This window comes from Epinephelus fuscoguttatus, linkage group LG8 (assembly GCF_011397635.1).
Source record: "Epinephelus fuscoguttatus linkage group LG8, E.fuscoguttatus.final_Chr_v1".
In the NCBI taxonomy this organism is placed as follows: domain Eukaryota; kingdom Metazoa; phylum Chordata; class Actinopteri; order Perciformes; family Serranidae; genus Epinephelus; species Epinephelus fuscoguttatus.
The window spans coordinates 34431235-34451731 of NC_064759.1; the positions used below are offsets into that span (position 1 = coordinate 34431235).

A 20497-nucleotide genomic window follows, 5' to 3' on the forward strand; every position below is an offset into this window, starting at 1 on the left:
TCATGGCTGCTGTATGTTTTGCAGATCAATGCAGAGAGTGAGTATGAACACACACATGCATGCACATACTGGCATGAATGAATTCATTCATTTTGCCTTTCACTCCCTTTTACTTTCTTTTCTCCCTTTTATCACTCCTCCAACACACACTTACCCACATGTAATGTATGAGAACACATGAGAACACAGAAAACGTCACCAAACTGGGTCTGTCACCTGCTTCTGCTGTGCACCGGAAACCACTAAAGACCTCTATGGAGACTTAGCACCTGCTCTCTTTCTCTTTCTTTCCATCTCCTCAAGAGTTTCACCAAAGGGGATTTTTATAGGCTAACACCAACATTTTGGATTAAAGCTGCAAATTACATATTCAATTCCACTAAACTTCAACATTTCATGCAAGATACTCCTAAATTCATGGGTTTTCGAAATGATACATTGATGTTTCACTGTCTCTGCAAAATCACTGCAGCCAAGGGATGACAGTTACTGTACGTTCACACCAACAGCGACCAGAGCTTCCAAAGCGGCGGAAGTCATTCATTTTCAATGAGAGCCTGGCGACTTGGGTGACCTGGTCATCAGCCGCGCGTCTCGGGCGACCAAAGCGATCAGAGCAGGACCGGTGGGGAGTTAAAACTCCTTTAACTTAATAATGAGCTCTGACGCAATTCAGCTGCAACCAATCGGAATGCTGACATGCTTCGATGAAGCGGGTCCCAGAGAACAAGCCATGTAACTTTGGTTCCCACAGCACACTTGTTCCGACAATGGATATCGAGAAGTTTATTACTTGAGTTCACGCCCACTCAGTCCTTTATAATGTGTTACTCTTCAGTTACAGAGACCAAAATAAAAAGAATGAGGCTTGGGACTGCATCGCAGAGGTAGTTGGTTGGTCAGGTGAGTTTTAAAGTGTGTAATGTTAGTAATAGAAGAGAGATTTGCAGGCTAATGTTGCAATGTAGCATGCAAGTCTTCCTTGCTTGGTTTGAATGGGATGACATACTTTTTCTCTTTTCATTGACCAAACATAACTTTCTGTAGGCCAACTATGAGCTTTTTGACTGGACAACAGCAAGCAGCAACTACGCTGCTTTCAAGCCAGTAGTTGGCTTTGCAGCTCCTTTAAATTGACAAGCATGATCAAACATTCAATGATTCATGTGATGAGCGACTAGAGCGACCAAAGCTGCCACAAGTATTTTTGACAGTCATGTTTCTTGTGCGTCCGCGGCAGACTTTGCCTCTTTGGAAGCTTCTGGTTTGAACGTACAGTTAGGCAATGTAGTGGCACTTCATACCGTAAAAAAATCACAAAAACAGCTTCTGAACCAAAACCTTCACAACTGGACATGTTACAGCAGGAATATATCCAAAATCAGGGAGAAATTAACAACATCAGCAGCCAAAATTACACGTTTTCCTGTTAGCTTGTAGCAACATGTAGCAGTGCATGTGATCACGTGCAGTACTGTGCCTAGAGCAGATGACCATATAAAGAAATCCGTCTTAAACAGACATCAGCTTGTCATAAGAGTAACAAAAACCCCAATGGAAATAGAGTATTCTAAGTGGTGTGAAGCCGAGGTTTTTGCTCATAGGGATTACCTCATTATTTGAACCTTTGGCCACATTTAACATGAACATTTGTCATTGTAACATTATATATATCACAGAAAATAGGCTAAGAGAAAGTACAGTGGGTCCCACTTAAGCCTTAATAAAAGCCTGCTGTGTACCCCATACAAACCCCATTTTTCTCTTTTCCCTTTCATTCTCCCTTCCTTTCTCTTCCACCCTTCCTCCATCTCTCTCCCATCCACTCTTAAGCCTTCCTCACACACACTCTCACACCTCGCTCTGTCACCTCTCACCTCCCCAAACAGCCATGATCGACACAAAATAATGTCCTTGTGATGTTTTATGGTAATCTGTGAGGGGACTGTTCCACCCCCCTGCTGTGGCTGGATGAAAACAGTGATGCAGCAGCCCTGAGCTGGCTGTTGTGGTAGAATCTCACCTCTGAGGAGTCAGTGGGAGTCTGTTCAGCTGGGGCCTCACTCCCACAGCCAAGGAACTTGAGTGGGATCTGGCTGGTGTCAGGTCTCTGGTAAAGCTCTCCTGGGCCCTTTTCAATTTACAGTCATCTATCAAGTGTTGCCTCTTTGTGAAATCTCTGGACGTCTTCAGTAGCCTTCTCATTTTTGTGCACGGACACTGACACAAACCAGAAACTTGCTGTATTTGCATTAAAGGAGAAGCACTCTCTTCTTGTTATATACCAGAATTCCAGCTTTATTTTTTCTGTACCAATTCCCAATATCCCACCTTCTGTTCCTGTGACTCTGGTGGTGTAGCAATTTTAACAAAAGGACAACAGTAGGGTCTGAACACATATGGGTATCAACACAGAGCCTCTAGTCTGGACAAGCCCAGCCTGGTGTTGTTTTTGTGTTCAGGTGTGAAGGTGTTGCTGTTCCATTATGATCAGTTTAGAGTTATCTAGTTCACTCTCTCTCTCTTTGGGGTTTCTTCATAGTAATTCTTTGTGGGAATGAAGTACTCTCTGTCAAGCGTACACTGTGATTGCCATTTGGTTCCAGTTTATTATTTCGTTGTGGTCATGTTATTCAGTTTCTTGTTGCGCATCTTGTTCAGTATCAGTAGCTTGTGACATATTCGTCCTGCCAATGTCAATTTTAGTTGATGCCTAGGAAGCTGTAAACGCTTTTTCACATTGATAAAGAAATATGGAGATTAACAAGTTGTAATTTAATTTATCTTACAGGATCACAACTTGTATAGCTGCTCCAGTTGCATACATATAGTTGTCCAGAGAGAGCTCTATAAGACGATGACACCATCATTCTTGGGGCTAATACATATTCTGTGTCTTTTAATGCCTGGAAAACGCAAGGTTCTTGTGCCATCTTTCAAGGGCACAGAGGCAGGTTGCCCCTGACATTGCTAGGCAACCATAACCAGCACCGTATCATAGCCTGCTTACCAGAAATCCTGAATTCAGAGGAATCCTCCTTCAGACTTTGATTTTTCAAGTGTGTATAAGGACTAAAATGTTGTCAGTGGGACAGATGTAAAGCTCTAGAAAACTCTGCACTAAAATGATCGACTCCTTCACATTTACCATAGACTGATAATTACAGAAGAAAGGAGCAATACCTGCTGGCTGTGATGTGTTGTTCCTCGTCACATGACATGCCAAGAGTTGAACTTTGTTTATCTCAAGGCACAGCTGTTGCACCTTGAGTAAGAGGCACGCGGCAAGGCTTGTGCTCCACAACAGCATCACTCTTCTTTGAACGCGCCTGCATGTCTACATTGACAACAAGAAATTTGGGAGTGCAAAAAGAGGGAGTGATAGAAAAGACCTCTCAGTGGAAACAAATCAGGCTCAAAATAGAAGAATGCTTCATTGTCCACTGCTCCAAAATCTAGCTGCAAATGAGGTTTGGGAATTTAAAAATGCCACCCATAGTTTGCTGATTGCTCTGATGCATATCTAAGTAGGCTTGATTGGTTGTCATTGGATATCTTTGACACAGCTCGCAGAATATAGATTGGGCTATGTGATGACAGTGGGCCCACAAAAGAGAAACACCTGTCATGATTTTGGGTCCATATGCAGGGCTCCAGTGAGTTCAGCGCAGGTTGAACATGTGTTCAGGAGACCTGTATCTGTTATATGAAAGAGGTATAAATCTGTAGTGAAGTAGTGTGGGCACTAAAAGGTTTAACCATCATTGATGAGTGTACCTTTCTGTGGATCGAGTGCTTTTATTGGTTCATTGCTTCCTGTGTTTTGTGGAGATTCCCAGCTTGTGACCTCACTGTGCTGGGATGCTCTTCTTTTTGTGAGCCCCAGTTTTTGACTTGGACAACTACAACAAATGTAATTTCACTAAACAATCTTGCCTAGTGCAGCTTCAAATGATTTCTCTGTTTGTAGCTCAAACCACATCTTTCTCTCTCTCTGTCTCTACGTGGCAGCACCAGAGAGAGGCTGAGCTCAGTGTGGTGGTGGTGAGTGGTTTGGTGCTTTGCTGTTATATAATGAGCCTGGTCGGCTGGATGATCACAGCCTAAAAGAGCTGTGAATACTGTCCTGGCCTGAGCGGTCCGTTACATCCAGTCACCCCACCAGCCTGATGCTGGCAGCCAGATCAGTTTGTCTTTCACCTTCATAAAAGAGCATCCCCGCCTCTTTCTTTCTTTCCCGCTCTTTTCTTTGTTGTTGTCCCTCTTCACCCTGCTGTTTCTCTCATCTTTGGATCCTAGCCTCTAATCCTAACTATGATAACTATGGGATAAATCTGTCATTCCACCGGGGTATCCACTCTCTTACCCCCACCAGCTGTTTTTACAGCGTCTAGACACACATGCCGAGATTGATAAAACAAGAGGACGCTACGATGTGCTGCTGGACAATGAGGACGTCGTGGAGTGTGGGTCTTCTCCTGCGGCAGGATTAAATAGACTCCCCACTCATCTTTGTGTCCTGAACCAGGGTTTAGGGAGGCTTTGTGTGAATGTTGTGAGTGTGTTCAGAAAGCATTGGAGAGTGTACCTACCTGTGTGTACACTGTGTGTCCGCATGCAAAAACTTTAGGTGGTGTGTATTTATGAAGACATGACTTAAATATGCATTAACCTCACTGTTTTGCATTGTGTATACGTGTGTGTATGCATGTATGTGTGTGTGTTTATAAACAGTGGAGAGGCATATGACTCAGTCTTTCCTCCAGCTGTTAGCCAGAGACTCCCCCAGTGCGGGTCAGAGTCGGACAAACTGGCGAACTCATCAGGAGGCTTCCTGTGATAGCAAGTTTTTTATTCAGTTTCTGCTGACTCTCAATATTTACCGGCCTCCTGCATGAGCTTTGGTTTCCAAATGGGCTTACTTTGCATGTCTGGGGCACATATTGTATTCAGGGTTAGGAATAAAGATGTTTACTTGGGCATGTCTGAACCCCCCAAGACGCAAAACCTCTTTGCTTTCAGGCCATGTCCAAATTGTTTCCCTCTTTTTTTTTTTTTTTTTTTAAATAAAAACAATATCATAACATTCTTAATTGCTAATCGCACCAATTGATTAACTGTGATGCTGCCGTATGCTGCACATCTAATTGTAATAAACGTCTGCTGAAGTCCTGAAGCAATGTAGGGAGAACACGTGGCGGTAATAATGGGGTAGAGTAGACGGCGCTGATGGCGGTGTTTATGGGAACCTCAGTAGTCCTCTGTTCTGTTTGGTCAGCTGCAGAGACGTCGTTGGTCTGAGGAGCTCTGACATCACCAGCAGAAGTGAATCCAGATACACTGCTGTACGGTGTAACAACAATGTGGGTGAACTCAACCACTGTAAATGACTTTCTCACAGTCATGTTGAATGTTACGCCAAATTTAGCCCCCCAACAGTTTCACTTTAAAATCAACTTTTATATTGGCAACCAGTTTTATATTTTACTGCCAGCACAGAGGGTTTCCATTCCCTACCACTTTCCACTCTAAATGTTGAAATGATACAAGGTTTAGTACCATTATACTTTGACTCACAGGCTTGTAGCAGATAAACCAGCTTACATGATGTAAATCCACCCATTGGATTTAGGTTGACAAAGAAAGAACTCATTCAAAGTGTATGCTAATGTAAGTAAGCAACAAGAGAAGTAAATTAATGCTTTTTTAGCATTTAGCATATCTTAATGACTTCACATCAGTGATATGACCTTCCTTAAAAACTTTTTTTTATGAAGTCTTCTGTGGTCTAGAATCTTGTTTCTCGAACATTTGTGTCCTTAAAGTAATACTTTACCCCCCTAATGACTATTTGTATGTCAGTTACTCACCCTGTGTTGTACTGAATTTGTGAGGAAAACATGCCTCTGGTGAACAATCTAAAAACTCTAAAAATTCTATATGAATTGAAGTCATCAATTCATCAGTTTCACATCCCATCAGTTTGCAAACTCTTGTGCACACAGATCATGCAGTTTAAATCCAAGTCTTATTTGTCCAGTTGCTAAGTTAAACTTTGGTGTTTTAGAGGGTTAATTAGTACTCACCAAAGTCACACAACAACAGAAATAAACTATCAATCAAGGCAGCAGTAGACCAGCAGCTCCTGTGTTCAGTGAGGTAAAATTACTGTTTTTGTTAATGTCTGGCTTTGAAGAGAGCGTAGATTACTTACTTACTTAGTGCCCTTTATGCCAGCTGGCATGTAGGGCAGCAACAAAGGATCTCTACTCCTGTCTGTTCTGGGCCAGCATCTTTACAGAACCCCAGGTGTGATGCAGGGCCTTCAGCTCTTCTTCCACTGTCCTGCGCCAGGTGTTCTTGGGTCGGCCTCTTTTATGTTTACCATCTGGTGTCAAGTGAAGGGCAGTTCGGGTGATGTTGTCCTGCTCTCTACGGATGACATGTCCAATCCATTTCCATCGCCTTCTCATAAGGATGGTAGCCATATTTTCCTGCTCCTCCATCATGGCTAACTACACTGCCTAGATAGATGAAATGGTCAGTTGTGGGTAGGTTTATTCCATCTACTTGGATTGGTGAGGGGTTTGGGATGTTCAGCATCATCAGCTCTGTTTTCTTTTGGTTAATCTCAGACCGACTTGCTTAGCATAGGTGTTCAGACGACATGTTTTCTCTTGCATATGCTGGTGTGTATGAGAGACCAAAGCCAAGTCATCTGCAAAGTCAAGATCTTCCAATTGTGAAAACAGAGTCCATCTGATGCCTCTTGGTTTGTCTTCGGTGGTACACTGGTCCTCCAGGTTGGGGGTTGGGCGCAGGGCTAACAACCCAGTAAGTTTCACTTTTATTCAGTTTTCCACTGGAGAGGTCTGTCTGTTTGGGAAGTACTGATCATGCAACTGGATAATTGAGACCTGAATTATACTGCACAAGTTGTGTGATAGTTTGTATGCTTTGCTTTGATATGTTGTGCTGTTGTTAAACACAGCTCTCTATAACTTCAGTTCATCAAGAGTTTCCTCCCTTTTTGGAGTCTTTGTTCAGCGTGGATGCATGGATGGCAAAGTGCATTTGGCAGTGCAGACCAGTAGGCAGCCAACAGATGATACCTTACATCGTTACATTCAAATGTAAGGACTTCCAGGCTTCCCACAGGGTTTTATAGTGGAGGCACCCTGCCTCGCCTGAAATAAAGTGCGCCACTGCTAATTTTGAAAGCTACTGTTAAATTGTATGTAATATTACAAGGAAAAAAATCATCAGAAATTTTACATATTGGGAAAAGAAGAGATCTGTCTCTCAAACAGCCCAGTTCCATGCCAGTTCCTTTTTGGCACATCATCTGAAAGAAATTGGTTTTTTTCTGCTTAGGCTACTATTTACAAGCAAACAGCAGGAACTACTGGAAACTGTGTGGGCCGATGTGGTGCACTTACCACGCCTGTTAACCAATTTCATGGGGGAAACCCTGACTACGTCTTGGCCAACATAAATTAGATGCCAACATGCAAAATATGCAGTTCAGATATTAAAAATGATTGTCATTATATCAAAATAACATGCCAATTCATATCTGTAAACTGTAAAACGGCAATGATTTTGTTAAAGGGCACATGATGTTTAGGACCCAAAATACAAAGTTTCAGCTGTGGACTTGACTTTGGACCCAAAAGTATCAGCTTAGCAGAATTAATTTCCTGTATTTAAACTGCTGATTAAAGACCTGTGTTAACACCTTTAAAACCTCTTTATTGCTTCTCAGTTTGACTGATGTGGTTTACATGCTTTTACTGTAACAGGCTTGCCCATGAACTTTTTCTTTGTTCCATTTTCACCTCATGAAACACTGAAACATTTTTTATCTACGTGCCTCATAAATATTGTTGACTTGACCTGAATCATTAAGTCCAACATCCAGAAACACATAAAAAAAGCAGTGCTGGCACTGCTGCAACATGAATGCAAGACAGATAAATGAGGGGAAGCGGGGTTAAGATGGCTATCACTATACATCACTTTCAGCAAGTGGTTTAACTGATAAACAAGTCATACAAGAAGGCCATCTCTTGTAGTGCTTCAGCTCTGCCTCTCATGAAAAGAAAGCCCTCCCTCTCCCACACAGCTTTGAATAGAGAAGTGCTCTGTGGCCACACACATCTCTGCCAGGCCGTATCTCAGTGCCAAACATTTGAGCCCTCTCCCTGTTGAAGGCCTGTGGGCTTTTGTCTCTGTGTCTGATCTGCGACTGCGGTTGAGAGGGGCTCAATAGGGAAGGGCCTCCCTATCGTGTTAGGCTCAGGTCTCTCTCAATAGGGGTTGTTTCTCCCGGAGCAGAGGACATTTCCATTGAAGCTGCAGCAGAGAGCGCAGGGGAAAAAAAGGAGTGGAGTGAGGCATTTTTATTCTAAAGTGGGATTTGTGTGTTGGAGTGTAGAGGGCTGTGAGCAGGAAGGTCTCCTCCTCTTGTCTTATCTGGGAATCTCACAAGCCGAATCAATCATGGCTTTGTGTGGAATTACATCATTTTAAACTTTTCCCAGAAAGTGGAAAGGCTTTTGAGGGTTTTTGGTTCAAGTTCGTCGTTGTCAGCACATTAACAAAATTGTCCATTTAAACCAGTTATTTAGTCTCAAAGTGAGTCACAAAACCATATTTGTTGAAAATGAAAAGAAAAAATACCACTAAGGAAAGACATGATTTCATTTTCTTCCACTGTGTCAAAGCATATTTTAAGGAATGGCCTGTGCTTTACGGATACATGTAATGTGATCTTACATATTACTTAAAGGTGCAATATACAACATTCAGAACATTCTTTGTTTTGGTAGCTGGGACAGTTGCATGCATGTCAGTGCCTGTGAGTCCCTCCCTGTATGTCCCAGTGGCTAGCTAATCTCTGCGCTTTACTCTGGGCTCATACTGCGCAGTGTGTTTATGTGTGTTTAACAGTCACACACACACTGGCCCATGGTGGCAGGACGGCCTCAGCATGGAAGTGTAGCGCCCTCACTTCAGTTCCCTGCAAGTTAACACTGCTAGTTTTTCAGTGCTGTTGCTGTTATTAGCACTTTTAGCACTGTTAACACCATCAGCACGGCTAGCACTGCTAGCTGCTGCCATTTTGTTCAGCCACCTTCATGTTTGCTTGTGATGTTAGAGCTGAGAGCTGTGTGCCCAGTCTCTGAATGTCATATAATGCACTTTTAAGATACTACAAAATTCCCAGATGTGGATTGGTAATATGATTGGACAATATGTACTGTGAGACAAGGCTGTTTTGTAACTTGTAGCTATGCTTCTTATATCGCTATCGGCTATTTTAGGGAAGCCTAATGTTGCAAATGAATAAGCAGGTCTGCTTTATGGTAATATTAGATTTATAGGTCAGTGAATGACTGTCATAGCTGCATAAGAGAAAAGTGATGCAAGACTTTTTTCAGATCAGTTCAAATATAATGGCTAGTTGATTATATTTTCCATATAACCCATTGCCCAAAACCTAATTAGAAACATGTCACTCACCTGTTTTGCAGATATTAGCAACTGGATTATTGTCAAATGTTTAGATGTAATTTAAGGGCATTTTCACACCTCAAACTCTGAACCAAGGTTTGCATTTTTGTTACACTGTTTATGTTTGATCTGGTCAGTTTAAGATAAGATAAGATAAGATAAGATAAAATAAGATAAGATAAGATAAGATAAGATAAGATAAGATACACCTTTATTGATCCCACAATTGAGAAACTGTGGGATCACGTTGTAATTTTGTGAGCACACTAAAGAAATATACATGACATACCCATGTCCTGTTGTCATCACCCACATAAACTGCATCTCTGTCATTATTGGTTTGTAGACGGGCACTCCCTTACCCCTCTCTCTCATCTTCTCAGAAAATATTTGAAAAATGCCAACTGACTCTTTAGAAAGTCACCCTCTCCTCTTCCCATGAGCTAATTTCTCCCCTGCTCCAAGCACCAGCACCTATCTGCACTGAGCGCAGCCACTTTCACTTTCTCTGTTGTTAAATTATACACATTATGCACTAAGGCATCTAATAGTCTGTCATACTTTGGACGGAGACCACCTCTTTTTGTCAATCCAAGGTTCAGCTGTTTGGTCCAGACTTGTCGTCCAGGGTTTCACACCTGTAATTTTGGTTCAGATTAAGCTGAAGTGTGTAAGGGCCCTAAGATCAAATAATATGTTCTGCATTGTGCCAAGGTTCTGTGTGATGGAGGTGTATTCATCCGACTGCTGTGCCCACCGACTGCACCTAAAAAGACAGCCTTTGCATTTCCCATTTGATATCTACTGGCTGTCTTCTTTGGACTGCATGTTTCAATATGATAAATTGTCTGATCTGACATTTGCCACATTCATCTTTGTAATTCATCACTGCACTGCGCGGGAAGTTGCAACAGATTCTCTTAATAATTTTATGTAAAACATAAGAAAAGTCGAAGGAGAGAAGTGTGTAAGAAAAGTTTCAGCACAGTGTTAGTGTTGTGATAAGAAGCCTTCTCCTGTGGGTGAACTTAACCAAGCAGTGGCTTTAAGGAATTTAACTCAAGATCAAGGAAAGTGCTTCTGTACTGAAGGGAGTGGCTCTGCTGGTAGACTGAGCCCTGTGTGGTTGTGGCAGATGGAAATGAAAAGGTTGAGGTAGCAGAATGTTTAAATTTCTAAACCTTTTTGCTGAAAAGTTGCAAGAGACCCACCCTTTGAACTCCCTGGGAAGCACTGAACTGCATTTTATCAGTTTCAAAGAACTTGTACTTTCATCTTTCTTGTTTGGGCATCTGGTGAACTAATTAGCTGTTTCCTCTCCGCTGAATGTTTAGGGGTGGGCATGGCAGCAGTCCGAGGTTAAGGGGTGGCACTGGCCAGTGGGGAGATTACAGGTTTGGGTTGTTACCACGGCTTCTGGAACATGGAGCTGCGGGCATCACATGTGTTGGCACAGGGTGCGGGCACTTCAGATGTGGTAAGGGACATGTGGAAGCTTTCTAGGGTTTATCCTGCCCAGCCCAGTTTAGGGCTCCTGAGGGGAGAGACAGCAGGTTTTACAGCAGTCAGACATCGAAAACCTGTATTCAGACAAACAAACTTAGGGATGCTTTGTGTGTGTATGAATGTGTGTGCATTTTTCCTAGATTTTAGGTTTGGATGTGTGGGTGTGTATGTTTGTCACTGTACTTTGGTTTGGAAGAAGTTGAACCCATAAAATACAGCCAAGGAAAATGTTGACATTTGTTTCATTTATGATTGATAAATCTCATGTTGTGTGTTGGCTCGTTTAGGTTCACACTTCCTAATTACAAGCCAACCAGAGGCTGATAAAAAAAATTAACGAGGACTCAGAAATATGTTTGAATATCAAAGGTATTTGCTTCAGGGGAGCAAAAGTGCTGGATTGAATGTTAGGGTCATTTTGTGCCAAACTAAAGATGAAAACACACCAGAGTTTAAATGCACTGCTTCAGATATTCTTGGTGTGAAGCTGTCTTAAAATTTTAACAGTAAGATCAAAGCTCACCCATCTTGGATCGCCATTCTTGCAGTGTATTTACCCTGGCCTACGTTAAGACAGTGTCCTTCCTGGATGCCTAAGAAGACCGACTGACGGACACATTGACTGAAAGAGTCCAGCAGACAGGGACCTTGGGATTGAAAAGACTGGCAGCTCTATTTACACGCTGAGGACAAGGGCGTTGCAAAGCCAACATTCAAGTCAAAAGTCAAAGAGATGTCAAAAACTGGCGTCAACGGTTCCCACGCTTTCTCAGCCAAAGTTTACGAACCGTGCACCGCTAATCTTTTTTGCCATGAAACCCCCACCCCCTGCTCTTTTCTTCCTCCGTCACCAGTGCCCGGCCCCGAACCAACCAGCCGTATCTTCAATCATAAAGTCACTCTACAGGCCAGGGTTTCCCCCTCTGGATGGCCATGCTGCCTGTTTCTTTGTGCGGGGATGTTAATTGGTCATTTTGGGCCCAAATCCATGGATGGTATCTATTTCACATGTGACACTGGCAGCCTTTGAGGGCTCATAGAGCTGTGTGGGCAATTATTCTTAATGAGGCATGGTACGCTTTCATGGGTCTTTTCTTCCATGTTGAGTGGCTGTGCTATACAATATATAACCTGTTTTACAGAATATGTTTTTCTCTTTGAACCACCTGACACAGAGTAAATTGTTTAATCGACCAACCCTTTTCTGGCACAACAACTCTCTGGCATAGCACCTGCTGGGTATTTTGATGTGAGGTATGACAATATTGGATTTCAAGTGTTCTTTTATGTTGAAATTAAATAAAGCAGCCCTCAAACCACTCATACAGGAACAAAACGTCTCCCCAGCCATTTTCTCTCTTCTCTCTCCTAATGAGGCACGACTTAATTAAGTGAACATAAAAACATAGGGAAGTTGCAGAACTGGGAGAGGAAAACTGTCAGCTGTGGAACTTGCAAGTGAGACAAAGAGAGACAAAGACAGTGAAAATGAATTTTGGTCTGAGAGTAGTAGAAAAAAGCAGAAACATGTCAGATGTGTGTGTAAATCTGTAGGTAGTTTTTAAGTGAATGTAGTGTCTAGTGGTATAACTGTATTTAAGTATTGTTTTGAGGTACTTTCATCAGTTCAGAGTGAACTATTGTGATGAATTTAAAGGGTAACTCTTGTATTTTTGAACCTGAGTGCTATTTTACCATGTTTTTGGATCTAAGTGACTAATAGAGACAACAATTTTTGAAAGTGGTCCAGTATTGAGAGAGACTGGTGGAGCCGCAGCAGCAACACAGACTGCAGTGTAATCCCTACAATCTACATCTATTTAAAGTTTATAACAACAATAAAGACAATTAAAACAGACTGAAAAAGAAACCATTTAACTATGTAGCTGACTTACTTTTTCACAGCTGGACTGGGCTGTGTAATGGACAGTTTTATTTTAATTTAATCTCTATTAATGCACTTATTTTGAGGTATTTTAGTTTGTTTTTTCTCTTTTATGAGCTGCTGGACAGCTGAATTTCCCTTTGGGATAAATAGAGTTCTTTCTATTCTATTCTATTTTATTCGATTCTATTCTATTCTATTCTGCTTACTTATGATAGCAGGATTAATGACCAAGTCAACAAAATCTGCAAGTCTATGAAACTGGGCAGGCAAAATCCTCTGCTTCTGAAAGGCTCTGGGTGTGGTGTGATGCTGTGTGGCAGAAGGAACAAAACTGGGTTGCAGCCGTGGCAGCAGGAGTGCAGTGCAGCTACATTCAGTGGAATTGTCCAAGATGGCAGCAAAGATAATATAAACAACTGACCAATTAATCTAGTATCATGCCAAACTAAAGTGGATCATAGTTTAAAGGAGCAATAAGCGAAATTCATCATTTCTAGATTGGAGGAATTAAAAAATTGCTATGTGAAGAACTAGAGGTGTAATTTCATCTGGAGTATAGCATGACCTCACACACCCTCTCTCTGTGTTGATCTCCAGCCCGTTGTTTACAAGCCGGTCCGGCTGCGCGTTCATGTACGTTCATGTGAACCCCCCCTTGCATTGGCCTTGCATTTCCAAGGTGGAGAGCACTGCAAGAGCTAAAGGGGCTACAATCTGACTCGGAGCTAGCTCTTCTTCTCCTGGACAGGTACAACATAAAGTCAAATGTCTGTTTTAATTAGTGTTACAGTAATGTTAGGCACATGTCGCTATGTCGATTCAATTAAATTTAATGTTACAATCGTAGCATGGGTTAATGCCCGGAGTTATTAGCGGCTTGGTCACAGCAATGGGTCAGGCGTTTCAGTTGTGTTAGGTGAGTAGCCTGGCAGCTCAGCTAACATTTGCAATTAGCATTGTAAAATGTAGCCCGGCGGGCAGCCTGGCAGCTGTGTTTAGCTATTCCCCTGCCTACTTCAACGATGATGATGGTCCCTGTAATAAATGCAGTATATTTGCTGAAATGGAGGCGAGGCTCAGTGACTAGAAGAGCTGGTAGAAGCGCTCCATAGCTGCAAGCTACTCCAATAGCCGTAGTAGCTCTAGTGCTAACTCTGGGAGCTAACGCTAACATTCCTCTCTTCTCCATGAGCCTGCCAGGCTCCACGCTAGAGCTCGCCGGAGCCGAGAAGCAGGCTCCCGGAACGTTAGCATGGCAGCCGACTGGTGCTAACGCTAACGTCCCCAAGCTTCTCGGCTCCGACTCACTGAGCCTGGCGGAGAAGCGTGGGGACGTTAGCACTAATGAGCTGCCATGCTAATGTTCCAACTCTGCTCCGTGAGACCGTAAGCCCGGCTCCCGGCTCAGTTGGAGTTGGAGCGTTAGCGTGGTAGCCAAGTAGTGCCAACACTAACAGGAAAGCAGGGAAATAGCTAAACACAGCAGAGACTGAGAGTGAATGAAAGACATTGCTAACTGCTAAACTAAGTTGGCTGTTTAGTTTTTATTTCCTCGCCCCTGTGGCAAGTGAATCTGCCTGCAGTGAAAGCGGGGGCTAACCGGTGCTTCCTCCTCATGCTCCACTTCACTCTTGCTCTCCATTTAGATCCAACCGGAGCACCGAGCCCCGGTTTGTTATTCAGGTTAATGTGGGAAGAAGCAGCGGGTATATCGGGCAGCTGAGTGAAGCTGAGTGAAGCAGAGCCTGGCACAGACGAGGCGAGTGGGGGCGGGGGGGTGTTGGAGAGCAGAGGTAGAGGGAGGAGTGGCTCATGACACACTTGTTTTGCTCTGTAGGCAGTGCACAACAGCGAACCTAGCGGTGAAACGATTTCGCTTATTGCCCCTTTAACAGATGCTCCAGTCCAAAATGAAACCAAGCGTTTCCAAAGATGTCAGTTTTTGAGCCACGATGAAGGCCAAAATATGGCCTGCAACAAACTGAAGTCTTCTTGTTTTAGCCCATGACAATTATCCCCTATATTATCCCACCCAATGTTATCCCCTACCAGCTGGCTAAGAGGGGTGTGGAGTTAGCAGGTGTTGACAGTGTAAAACAGTCAATAAAACAGGTTGGTTTTTCAGCATTTATGAATCACACAACCACAAGAGGTCCATGAGCATACAGTCATTACTGAACAACACAAAATGTTAGGCTGATTGGTCCAGTAGTTTGCAGCATAAGCTGCAGACACACAGATACACCCACCCACACATGCCTGCGTACACACATACACACAACTGCATGCATGATCCCATCCAGGCTCACTCCTGGCCTGATAGAAATGATAAAACTCTCAAAGGGGCTCACAGGGAATACTTTTACTTCTCTACTTTAAATACAATTTGCTGACAATGCTGTCTGTGTCTACTAATGATAGACTAGGGCATGCCTGTATGTGTTTTTGTGGGCCTTTTTTTCAGCATTTCAGTTTCCAAGTGTGCGTTGTGTCAGGAACAGCCAATTCTCTCACCAAAAGAGTACAAAAAGAAGAGGAAGAATATCTCAGCTAATGAAAGAGCAGCATGAGCCTATGTGAGGAATGGATCTTATTTTATAGCCTCATATTAAGCTCAGTTTGCCTCGTGTATTTTAAGACTCTTTTCTCCCATGTGTCCCTCACAGTCAGCTGTGGCAGACAGCAGGCCGAGCAGAGTGGCAGTGCATTGTGGGCCAGCTGCTGTTCCAAACACAAAAACACACACACACACACAGAGTCTGAAGTGAGCAGCTGGCTCCCTGAAAAATAGAAAATCTTTTTTGATAATTGGGGAAGGTTGTAATTCAGAGCTGCTTCTGTCTATTTGAGGTCCGTTAAGTACAGGCTGCATCGAGCCTCAGCGAATGACGGACAGATCGGGAGTCAGACTTTAGTGTCTGAAATAACCAATGCCCTTTTTCCAGTTATGCTCAGATGATCCAGCACTGTAAACTAAGTGACTAACATTGTTATGTTAGGTGTTAACTTGACATGCAGTTATTCCTGATAGCTTGTAGAGCGTAAACACAAAATTCATTGCTTTAGATGTTGTGCCAAAAAGGAAATGGCATGTTTTTGCTCATTTCCGTCCCCTTATTCCCTCCTTTTTGCATTATTACCCTCAAGAATCACTGAGATTAAATCTAAAACCAACAATTAGAAAGCAGTCTGCTTTTTTGGTTAACAAAATGTAACACTAATAAGATTTGGAAGACTGTCTGTGGTCAGCACTGACATCAAGTCCGCCAAATTTTATAACAAATGACTTATTCTGTGTCGTATACTTTTTGACTTCCCTCTAGCAGCGCGTCTCGTGTGATCAAGCACATTTTTTACAACCTCAGAACTGTTTTAACACAACCAGATACACAGAAAGTGCCGGTGGCTTGGAAAGGCTGTGAGCATCCGTGGATGTGATCCAAATCAGAGACGTTTATAGCGCAGCTTTACTTCTGTCTCAGCAGTCAGCAACAGTAGCTGGCATGTTGAGGCTGAGGTTTCACCGGGTCGCTGGTCTTTTACAGACTGAGAGAAAATGAAAATGCCCACCATATCATGCCTCACTTGCAGAGAATAGAAGAGAATGCTGTTCCCAGATTTAATATGAACTCAGTGCTTGTTCTGGTTGATTTGGGGACTAATCTCCCCCTTCTCTATCTATAGCTGAAGTACCTCAGTCTCACACTGTCACTGCTCTCTGATGTCACATCAACATATGATGCCTCTCCTGAGTGAGATCATTGTCTCCGCTGTGTAGGAACTTCACAGGTCAGAGGTCAGACTCTTCAGGATGACAGCCGTGACACTAAACGTGTGCATGTTTTTCAATATTCCCGTTCAGAGGTCAGGGGTGAGTAAGATGAAAGCCAGAGTAAAGGTCAAAGTGACGCAGGTTATTAGTCTTGACCTTGTTGTGTGTGTTTTGGAGGATGTACGTTGGTGAAAGCGGACATTGCACCAGAATGTGAGCTAAGAGCGGCCTCTCTGAACACAGATTGGTTGTGAGGGAGCCCCTCAGAGAGCAAACACTCCGGCCGAACAGAGGACAAGTTTGACACGCCACCTCTCTCATCACTCAGGAATGTTTGAACAGAGATGATTGGTGAATATTTTCCCAAATATGCAATTGTTCAAAGTTCAAACAGAGTTTTGAGAGGGGGGAGAAATACCAAGAAGGCAACAACATCGACCATGACTGAGAATACTTAAGTTAATATCTTTTACCAAAAAATGAATGCATTAATTTATCACTGAAAATTTTATATCATCATGGTTGAAACAATCGCAGATATCTACCATGAATATTCAGTATTTGACATTTCTGCACTTCTGGACTGCTCAGACTTAATATTAAATACATAAAACAATAGGTGAATGTTTTGGGAATTATGCTTATTTGCTTTCTTGATAATCGTTAGATTGATACCACTCTCATAGCTGTTTGTTAAACGGAAGATGCTTATCTTAGCTTAGCATAAAGAGGGGGAAAAGGGGACAGTGAATTAGCCTAGCTCTGTCTGATGATTAAAAAAATGCCTACCAGCACCTTCAAAAGTCAGATATGGCACCACTGCTTTATCCTTGTGGCCAAGTGCAGTACTGCAACTAAAATCACCTGGTAGAGGTCTGCATAACTTTTGAACCTTGAATTGCAAATCTCTCCTCAGATTACATTTCATCACACCCCTTATGATTCTCTAAACTTTTTGGTGGCTCCCTTTTGTCTCCATGTTGTATTCTTCCTCTTTCCCTACTGTGAGAGAAACACCATCTGAGTGGTGACTTAAAGTTGACGTTTTGTAATATCAGCAGGTTAAAAGGTGCAGCAACCTACACTTTACAATTTGAACAGCTCATTTCGCTGTTAAGTTCAATCCGCAGATATATTTTGAGCTTGTTAGATTTAACGTCTAAATCGTTGGACGGCTGCTTTTCCTTAGGAACGGTACCTATCTGAGGAGCCTGAGGATTTATGTTATTAATTAATTATATTGTTAAAAAAATATTCCTTTAATTGCTTTTTCAATATACTTGATAGTGATATGTCTTAGTAAGCTTCCATAACACAAGAAACCTTGGATCATAAATTGACCACACGGAAGACATAACAAGTGGTCAAAGCATTAAATGACAACAGTCAAACTGAAACAGTTCATCCATCAGCATGGAATTAGATACCAAAACTTGTGTAATGGATCTATCTTGGACTTACTATCTTTTCAAACTTCAAAGAAGATCAGTTGCATTGACTGATCCTGAGTCACCACAACCTGCCAAGTGTGATTACGCATAAGACTCCTGTGTTTCAGATCAATCTGTCAGTCTTGGGTAGCCAGACACTTAAAGGTTACTGAGTCAGGCCTGAGAATATGAAGGGTCACTGGCTCAGACACAAAATCTACTGGGAAAACACAGTGGACACTCAGTGGATAAGAATTTCCTCTCCTTAGTTATGATTGAAGAACCCCCTGTGGTCTTAGCCCACTGATGATGTGACTGTGTATGTTAGATGGTGGTGGATAATGGAGGTGGTTTGTGTGTTTTTGCAGGGTATGGCTTTCTCCCTGGAGGAGCGTCTCCAGCTGGGGATCCACGGCCTGCTACCTCCCTGCTTCGTCAGCCAGGACGTCCAGCTGCTCCGGGTGCTCAAGAACTTCGACATGAAGAGAGACGACCTGGACAGGTGAGGCTTACAGTCATAACACAGACAGAAACCTCTACTCACTACCATGACATAGTATCTTTTTATCTTCTATCACCTTCAAATCAGTAGAGCTGAATTTTGGATTCCCCAGAGGATTTCCCTGCCTCTGTGCACATTGATCCTACATCTGGAAGCCTTCAAAACTGAGAGGCAGATTAGCTATCAGCCCTCAGAGATCTACATCCGTCTCCTAACACCGTATATTTTACTAAACAGATCTCCACCCCCCCCCCCCCCACCCCCCCCAACCCCCACCCCCCCCAATTTCTCCGTCTCCTCCCTGTTCTCCTTCATGAGTGTTTTTATAACCTCTGCAGCGACCAAATGAAAACTTCAGCTCAGTTTTGCATGCTCCATTAGATGCTTAGGAGTCTTAGCTGTTAGCATTATGTAATGATTCGCCTCATTCCTCAGTCTGGGCTCTTTGATCAACAGGATCAGACCTCATGCTGAAGCCGTAGCCTGTTTTACTGTTTTGAATTATATGCGGAGTGCAGAATATTATCAGTGTGAAATTGCCCCTTATTCCACTCTACAGCTCTCAGTCTGCCGTTCCATCAGCTGTCACTCCCGATGTCAGGGATGATTGAGTTGCTTGTGAGACAGGATTTAGGGTCAACAGGAACTAGACAGCTTCTTAAATACCACCTCATTTTCCACCATAGCAACATCGACAGCTAAAAACAGTCATTATGAGCTTGTCACTGCCATTCCCATGCCCTCTCAGAGTCACTGACAATCTATCTCTGGGCCTCAAGCGCGTTCCAGCTTTGGGCTTTGGTCCCGTGGATTAAGGACTGCTATTTGCCTGCCATTGCTCAAGCCTGCTGTGTTTACTTACAGTCTGTTCCCCCACTCTGAATCCTTCTTTGGTATTTATTGCTGGACGCTATAATTTATTTTTTACGACCATAACCTTTTCTATTTTAATCAGATATCTAGACTCTAGACATATTTTCTTTCAGTGGAATTGATGTATTTTTGAATTATTGTGACAAATTTTCAGCACAGAGAACAGCGCTGTAAGCATGTGAATTAATGATCTTAGATGATGGAGTGACTTAAGTACCCACTGTGACTGTGTAGTCAACAAAGGAAGTGGATGTTCAAAGGCACTGCCAACTGAAATACTGCAGTATATAAAATGCTGCAGCTAAGGCCTCATATACAGTGAGGTTGTTGGAAAGCAGTAAGACGCTTAAAATTAGCCAGCCAGTGGCACCATGGGTGCATGTACAATTGGAGGCTGACATTAGTGTCTTTAAGAGGATGTGGTGCCTAATTTTTTTAAGCTAAGTTTCAATAATGTCAGCATAGCTTATTGGGCAGGGGGCTAAATAACACCCCAAAGTAAGTCTAAATTTTGGCAAAGTAACAACTAGCATGGCCATTTTCAACAGAGTCCCTTGAACCAGGGGCGGACTGGCCATCTGGAGGTTCTGGAGAATCACAGAACGGCTGGTACTCCAGGACGGCCGGCGGCCGCCATGCGGTCATCACCGTTTGGTTTTTTTTTGTTTGTTTGGTTTTTTTTTTCCTTTTTCTCCCTGATAATCTACTGTTCCACGTCCAGTCCACTAGGTGGCAGCCTTTAAATTGGATGCCAGCCGGCCCATAGATAGCTATGAGCCGGCCGGCCAATCAAATTGAAGAAGAAGGAAGCGCATACCGTATGTGCACCGGTTGTTGTGGGCTGGGCCGAGTCAAAGTCCAGGGCTGTTTTTTAGTCCCAGTCCACCCCTGCCTTGAACTCTCACCTCAAGATATTATGTTGGTACCCACAAGTCTCTGAACTAAGGACTTCTTCCCAGTAAATGTTTTGTTCCTTGCAGTTAATGTACCCCATTCAAATTAAAGCTGTA

The 20497-nt window shown here is 42.9% G+C and overlaps 1 protein-coding gene across 1 annotated transcript in view; it reads left to right on the forward strand.

The window, feature by feature from the left end:
• Nucleotides 1-20497, forward strand: part of me1 (malic enzyme 1, NADP(+)-dependent, cytosolic) — a 108830-nt gene that overhangs the window by 23821 nt on the left and 64512 nt on the right. The window contains exon 2 of the mRNA XM_049584685.1: nucleotides 18481-18614. Coding sequence (XP_049440642.1) covers nucleotides 18481-18614 — 134 coding nt within the window. The remainder of the gene's footprint in view (nucleotides 1-18480; nucleotides 18615-20497) is intronic.